Source organism: Myotis davidii, unplaced genomic scaffold (genome assembly GCF_000327345.1).
Source record: "Myotis davidii unplaced genomic scaffold, ASM32734v1 scaffold376, whole genome shotgun sequence".
Taxonomy (NCBI): domain Eukaryota; kingdom Metazoa; phylum Chordata; class Mammalia; order Chiroptera; family Vespertilionidae; genus Myotis; species Myotis davidii.
In genome coordinates, this window is record NW_006288121.1 from 3,338,506 (window position 1) to 3,346,486 (window position 7,981).

A 7,981-nucleotide genomic window follows, 5' to 3' on the forward strand; every position below is an offset into this window, starting at 1 on the left:
CAGGCCGTAATCCTGGGCCAGAGGCATCAGGCCTGGGCTGGGGCCAGAACCAGTGATGGGAGAAAATGAGGGTCCCCTGCCCAGGCCGGACGCCTCTGGCAGAGGCGTCCGACCTGGGCACGGGGCCGATCCTGCGATTGGAGATTGATGGGGGTCAATGCCTGAGGGCTCCCAGTATGTGAGAGGGGGCAGGCTGGGCTGAGGGACACTCCCCCTCACCCCCCACCCAGTGCACGAATTTCGTGCACCGGGCCCCTAGTTCAATATAATAAACCAGTTAAAAATAAAAATCTGCAAAGAATTCATTTACCTACTAATTTTAAGAATCAGTCTATATTTAATAGTCAATATAGGTGTACACCTTATTTCCTAAACTCTTATTGTGTGGATTTATGAAATCTATTTTAGATTATTTTGGGGAATGGAAAACATTTTTGGTCTTTATAAATTCTCTTAATACTGGACTTAATTTTCCAATGATGAAAGTTGACTTTTTGGGAATGAGATATATACTAATACTGTAATTTTGGAATGCTAAAAGTGGAGATTAAATTGAGAAGATGATGATTATAAACTTTAGCACTTTGTATTTTAAAAATATATAAATATCATAACTTTAGTTTTCAATTCCTTTTCTTCAGTTGTTTTTGATTGAAGAACAGAGCTTATGTTTTTCTTGCCTACTACTGTACTGTGCTATGACTTGAAGCATTTTCCTTCTAACAGTATGTAATCTTTATCCATGGGCAAATACTATCACATGTCATTTCAGCCCCTTAGAGGCCTTGCTTTTCCATTTGTACCTCTGGTACAGATTGAAAAAGTAAAATCAGATGTTAATTATTGGGGCCTCAGAGTGGTTCTTAAAGAATCCATTGTCTCTTTTGTGATGTAAAACATGTATAACTCTTCATCTTTGTTAGAGATGGGTGAAAAGTTTATATTAAACCATAAATACAACTTAAAATCAACTATGTGTTGGGGTAAGTGTACTTTTATCTTCCCTTTTTCCCTTAAGAGATATAAGGTCTTATAAGTCTTACGTTCTTTGAAGTGAATTTCAATTTGTGTATATATTGTGGTTTGAAATGTTATTGGCTTTTGTTTTCAGTGCTCAGTTTGCTGGACTACTTTGTGAAGAAGAAGGGAATGGTGCAGATAATGTCCAATACTGTGGCTACTGTAAATACCATTTTAGTAAGCTGGTAAGAATTTAATATTAAAATGCTAAGTGATTAGTTTTGATAAGAGTTGACTCTTTTTAAAAGGGCATAATAGCTATTTTCCTTTGATTTTTGCTTGAGATTAGGTTTGCTTAGCATGCTTTTCACTGGGGATGAAAAGATCTATTAATTTTAAAAGATTTTGCTTTGTTTCAGTTCATTTATAAAGGTGACTATTCTAAAATTCTAATTTAAAACATATTGATAGTTAATAGTAAATGTTGGTATACATTTAGTAGAAAAAGCACATGTTTAAAGAACACTATAACTCAATACTATTTTCATTTAATTTGGTTTTAACACTTATTTATATACATTTTGTGATTCTCTGTCACTTCTCATTTTTTTTTGCTATATTACTATTTATTTTTATATATACATTTACTTACTAGGAGATAGTAAAACTGAAATAAGGCTGCTTTGTGACTTTTTAGTTAAAGATCTTAATTAACTATATTTAAGTACAACTTTGGGGAATATTTTAGATTTGGTCAGTCTTTTTTGTTACATAATAGCATGGGTGACTAAGTAATATTTGATTACCTGTTAACTATTTTGTGTTCATGTCCTTTGAAGGATAGAATTTCTTTAATGTCTCAAGTGTCTACTTCTCAGTTGTCATTGATAACAGTTATATATATATATATACAGAATAAGATGATGGATAAAAAATAAAGTAGGGGGGAATCTCCCTTCCTTCCTTCCTTCCTTCTAAATAATATTGTTATTGGCCCCTTTCTCTTGAAATGAACAGCTCATAACTTCAATATTCTGATTCATGCATATGAAATACTTAAAAGTATATATACATATGTATATATATTCTTTGGATGTTGAAGACTGATGTATTTTAGTGACTGACAGAATACTGAAGTGTGTAAGAGAAATTTTGAGATAGTAAAATTGAAAATTTTGCTTCTTGAATGTTAAAAGCATTGGATTTTCATTTTCTAAATGAGAGATGAAAATAGATAAAATACAGAAATAATAAAAATGGATTTTGAAGTTTATGTAAATAGAAGTTTATATAAATGCTAGTTATTGACATGCTGTTCTTCCATTTGCTAGTAGAGGAATAAAAAGTTTTTTAGTAATTTAATAAGATTGTATAAGGTCTATATTTATATAGAATTTGAGCACCTTTTGTAGTCATTTTTATGTAGTGTAAATAATTATGGTACCACCAAGTTTTAAATACCCCAAATAATCCTCACTGTACTTTATTATGAAGTTGTGTAAATACTTTAAACAGAAACGTGTAATACTTTTAATAATGCTTTGAAAAATGCGTGGGTCTATTACTGACATTTTCTTTAATTTTTTCTTCTTAACTGCAGAAACAAGTTTTTTTAGAAAGCTGTAATGCCTTAATACTTTTGAGATCAAAAGGCTTTTTGCTTTTCCTAGAGGCATAAAGTAACTCTTCAAATATTTTCTTTTCTTCTAGTCTTGGCATCCTTCTTCAATATGGCATTTTCAATTTTGGTTGAAACTTTTTTAAAGCAGAAATTGAAAATTATACTTGATTTCTTTAATGAGTGGTTTTGTGATAAAGTGACAAATAAGCTACTGCTTGTTTGAAAATAGTCTTCACACATTTTAATAAATGTACAAAAATATGGCATTAATGTTAAATTTAAGTTTAGATTTTTCTTTATAATTTAATAGGTAATATAATGGAAGGTGTGTAAACAGATTATGTGATTTAAAATAGTGAGACATTTTATCTTCAGTAGTCATTTTGAAATATTTCACACTTGAATTGGTTTAACCCTAACAAAAAGATTATTTAAAAATTTTTATATACATATACATATATGTATATATATTTTCTTTTTTAGAAAAAGAGCAAACGGGGATCTAATAGGTCATATGATCACAGTTTAAGTGATTCTTCCTCTCACTCTCAGGATAAACATCATGAGAAAGAGAAAAAAGTAAGTGGATTTGTTGTTGCTAAATATGTAGCACATCGACTTAATAGATTTTTTTCCTTTGTTAGATAAAATTAAGTTCTTGATAGTTGAATGTAGACAATGAAATACTGAAATTTTTTATTAATATAGAATTTTAAGTCAAAGAGTTAGGTCTAAAATAATGCCATATTTGTGAATAAGTTGTACCCATTTAGCTGAAAATTTGAAATACAACTTGATTGAAAACATGAGAGGGATTTCTTGAATGTGTTACTGTGATCATATTGTGAAATCTTTACGTGACTTAAGCAATAATAGTTTATTGCTACATATTATTAACTGATTATTTCACACTAGAGGCCCAGTGCACAAAATTCATGCACAGTGAGTGGGGGAGAGTGTCCCTCAGCCCAGCCTGCGCCCTCTTGCAATCCAGGACCCCTTGGGTAGCGTCCCTAGGCCTGGCCGATGATCATGGCCTATTGGTACTTTCTTTCCCCTGGCGGCCGGCAGTTGGCCCCCACCCCCGCCGCTGCCACTGCTTGCCATCTTGCTAGCACTGCCCCCCCCAACCCCCCACTGGTCGCCTCCCTCTGCAGGTGACAGGCGTCAGGTGTGATCGCTTGGCTAGCCTGGGCCGCCTCCTGTGGGGTGATTGCTGGCTGGCCCTGCACACCTGTCACAGTGTGCTGGCTGGTGGCCTGGGTGGGGCGATTGATTGCAGGGCCCCTAGATCAATTTCCCTGTAGAGGGAGGCCCCGCCCACCCACCACAGCACCGCCAGCCAGGTGGCCTGGGCCACTCTCTGTGGCCGCCGTCCAGGTAGCCTGGGCCTTCCTCTTTGGATTGATCCCCCGTGACCGATCACCCAGCAGAGGGAGGCCCCACCCATCTGGTCTGGGCTCCGCGATCAATCGCCCTGCAGAGGGTGGCCTGGGCCTCCCTCTGCAGGGCAATCGTGAGGTGATGGCAGGGCCCCCCAACCAATCACCTTGCTGGTGGTGCCAGTGTGTGTCATAGCATGGTCGTCTGGAAGGTTGTCAGGACAGTTGTTCAGCTGTTCAGTTGTTTGGTCGATTTGCATATTATGCTTTTATTACACACTGGAGGCCTGGTGCATGAAATCGTGCACTCAGTGGGCGGGGGGTGGTGGTGGTGGTGGTGGTCCCTCAGCCCGGCCTATGCATTCTCGCAGTTTGGGAGCCCTTGGGGGTGTCTGACTGATAGCTTAGGCCCATTCCCCATGGGGTGCGGGTCTAAGCTGGCAGTCGGACATCCTTAGCACTGCTGAGGAGGCGGGAGAGGCTCCTGCCACCGCTGCTGCACTCGCCAGCTGTGAGCCCAGCTTCTGGCTGAGCGGCACTCCCCCTATGGAAGCACACTGACCACTAGGGAGCAGCTCCTGCGTTGAGCATCTGCCCCCTGGTGACCAGTGGGCATCATAGCGACTGGTCGTTTTGCCATCGGGCTGAAACTGGCTCTCCAACATCCCCCAAGGGGTCCCAGATTGTGAGGGGACACAGGCCAGGTCGAGGGACCCCACTGGTGCTCGATCGGGGCTGGGGAGGGACACAGGAAGTTGGCCAGCCAGGGAAGGACTGCGGGAGGGTTCCAGGGCGTGTCTGGCCAGGCTCACTCAGTCCGTATTTGCCGGACCCTAGCAGTAAGCTAACCTGCTGGTTGGAGCATCTGTCCCCTGGTGGTCAGTGCATGTCATAGTGAGAGGTTGAGCGGCCTTAGCATATCAGCATATTACGCTTTGATTGGTTGAACGGCTGACCGGCCAACTGGACACTTAGCATATTAGGCTTTTATTATATAGGATAAATGTAAGTAAAAATCTAATCAGCTTTTTTCTTCATGATAGAACAACTTGGAAATTCTATATATTCTTTTTTTTTTTTAAATTTCAGAGCAGAAGGGAGATGGGGGAGAGATCAACCATGAGAATCATTGATTGGCTGCTTCCTGCACATCCCCTACTGGGGATTGAACCTGTAACCTGGGCATGTGCCCTATTCTGGAATTGAACCAGGGAACCTTCATTCTGCAGGCTGACACTCTATCCACTGAGCCAAACCTGCTATATTCTTGACTTTTTTTTTCTCCCACTGGTATTGTTTATTATTTTTTAAATGGCCAAATGCCAAATCCTTTGTTTGAGACTATTTTGTCTTTTAATCAAAAGTTTGCCTAGTACCAATCTGTCTTCTTCTTACTTACCTATTTTCTGCTTACATTTTCACTTATTTTAAAGGCTATGAGTAAACTAGTAAGGACTGTAGAATCATTCATTGGACATATTGCCAACACAGGAAAACTTGTAAGCAGTTTATACAACCAGTTTGGAACGTATTTCTCAGATTGTGTTAAAAGCTAAGTCAGGTGACATTTTCATGTTTGTAAATACTTGAGATCAGGAAGGTGATTAAAAAGCTAATGCTATTTTAAAACAAATTTGGTTTGAATTTGTTTGTGTTTTTTTAAGGTAAATATTTTAAAAGCTCAAGTTTAAAATTTTTAGATTGATATTGCAATTATGAGTTAAATAATAATTATAACTTGATATTCACCTTTAGAGAACTGGTTAGGTTGATAAAAATTTTTATAGGTCTTAGGCAGTAAGTATACATATTGATTTTCACTTCTTTAGTGAGGTGGTTTTGTGATAGTGACAATAGCAGGGCTTTGTCTTGCTGTCTGTTCTTTGGATTACTGACGGAAGAATGGCAGACTTGATTTAATTAGCAGTTTTAATAAGAAGCACTCTCAGATTTTATTTAAGCTTTTAAATCCACAAACATGGGCTTCTTAGGTAGGGCTCATTATAAATTGTGAAGAAAAAAAAAGATTATATTTTTCTTAATATATACCCTGTCATGGTATTCTTAATGGACAATTATTAAATGTGGTATAGTGTTTAATAAATCCCAGGGCTGATGACTTTATTTAGTAATAATTTTTTTTTGCCCTAGGAATGAATTAGATTTTTTATTCTATGAAAATTTTTGCAGTTGTTGAATACTTAAGTAAAAAACATTGTATTTAGTGAAACTTATTTAGCTTTAAATTTTAGCAATTGGCATTCATTAGTATGCAAATGATATTTGAATTGTACTTTTAGCATATATAAATTTACTACAACTTGGTTTTGTTAATCAAACTTAAAATTCATTTGTGCATTTTATTTTGTAATAACTAAGATTTTCTGATCATCTAATTTGTGGTAAATATACTATAAAGTTAATGTTAGACTTGTTTGCTTGCCTTGGTAATATTTGGGAAGGAACTTTTTTATTATGATCTTACGTGATAATATAGCTGAAAAAATTTGATGTTAGAGACTATTTGATGTTAGTTCCCTGACTGGGGATCGAACCTGCAACCTTTTTGGTGTATAGGACAACGCTCCAACCAATGAACCACCTGGTTGGGCCTGGCACATATTTTAAAATATATTAAATTTTAAGTAAGCAATGATAAGAAATATTTAATACTAAATATTGTGCTATCCAAATCACTTATTTAAAAGTGAAATAATTTATAAGTTAACCTTTTATATAATTATAATGAGATAATAAAATATGTAACCTTTGCTTTTTAGAGAATTTTTGTGTGACCCAGGATATATTAATATTGGATAGATATTAACTGAAATGTCAGCAAGGACATAGGAAAAGTTAATAGTGACATATGACTTTGAATAAGGGACAGTTCCTGTAAAAATTGAGAAATTGACATCTTTTTAAAGGAACCAAAGTACATTTTTGAAATGAATTAAAGTTACAGGAAGAGTGTAATTCAAGAGTTAATGTTTATTGTAAAATAAAATTTTCTTTTCAGCCTTATGTTTACATAGTACTGCCATAGAATGAAATGTGGGCAAGGGTTAGGAATTGGAGAGGCACATCATATATATGTGGTTTTATTGGGAGGCTTCCAGCTTCAGAAATAATTTTTTTCTAAAGGCTAAGTTGTAGGTCATTATTTAGAAATCAGTGGTTATTTATTACATAGAGTTAATCTTGCACCAATTCATTTGATCCTTAGAGTCACCCTTTTCCCACTCATCAGTGGTAACTAATCCATAATGTATCAAAAATGTAATACTATTCTTACATCTTACAGCCAACTCACCATTAATGACTATGTAGTGTATGGAAATGCACTCAGTTCCAATTAGATATGCTAGAAATCCATCTGTCTCCTGTGGCAGGATAGTAAGAAGCTAGGAAGATTTCTGAGCAAGTGAAATGGGGAAACTGAGACAAAATTAAACAAGGCCAAACAGTTTGGGCAGCTTGCAGTGATAAGTTAAGATAAAGAACTTATCTTCCCCAAACAAGGATACTTGAGAGCAAATGGTTAATACCTCTCTTCCATAACCCTGGCCTGAGAAAATACAGAACAAAGACCCAATTAATGCCATTTGTGCCAGCTAAACCCAAAGACAAATATCACTTGGGGGATGTTAGGCAGAAAAGATAACCACTAAGGCAGGAGGAGGGGAAAGGGAAAAGAAGGGAGAGTTTTATCTCATCCACTAAACAGAGAAGTCAGCAGTCTTGGGACTTGTGAAGATAAAATTGTCAGATGTTCTTATAAACTCTGGGAAAAGCCACAACGAAGTAAAAAAGGGACCTTGAAATTTAGTCTGTTCAACCCAATATATCTGTCAGAGGAACCTTGAAACCTGTAGACAGAACAGTGTAGAACCCCCTAAACCTCCACCAGGTGAGGGCACTTAGACTAGCTGCGTTGTCCACTTGTGCTATATGCCAAGTGTATTCTTAATAAATTCACTTGCCTTGTTTCAAATATTTCTTATGAGATTGACGAGAG

At 36.9% G+C, this 7,981-nt stretch overlaps 1 protein-coding gene across 3 annotated transcripts in view; it reads left to right on the forward strand.

The window, feature by feature from the left end:
- The window catches only part of MLLT10 (myeloid/lymphoid or mixed-lineage leukemia; translocated to, 10), a 239,114-nt gene that overhangs the window by 81,809 nt on the left and 149,324 nt on the right, over nt 1–7,981 (forward strand). For 2 of the 3 annotated variants that reach the window (XM_015561466.1, XM_015561467.1), the window contains exon 6: nt 1,112–1,205. In XM_015561466.1, the coding sequence (XP_015416952.1) occupies nt 1,112–1,205 (94 nt within the window). Of the gene's footprint in view, nt 1–1,111; nt 1,206–3,064; nt 3,161–7,981 lie in introns of all 3 variants that reach the window. The other variant, XM_006759926.2, reaches the window with a different exon arrangement.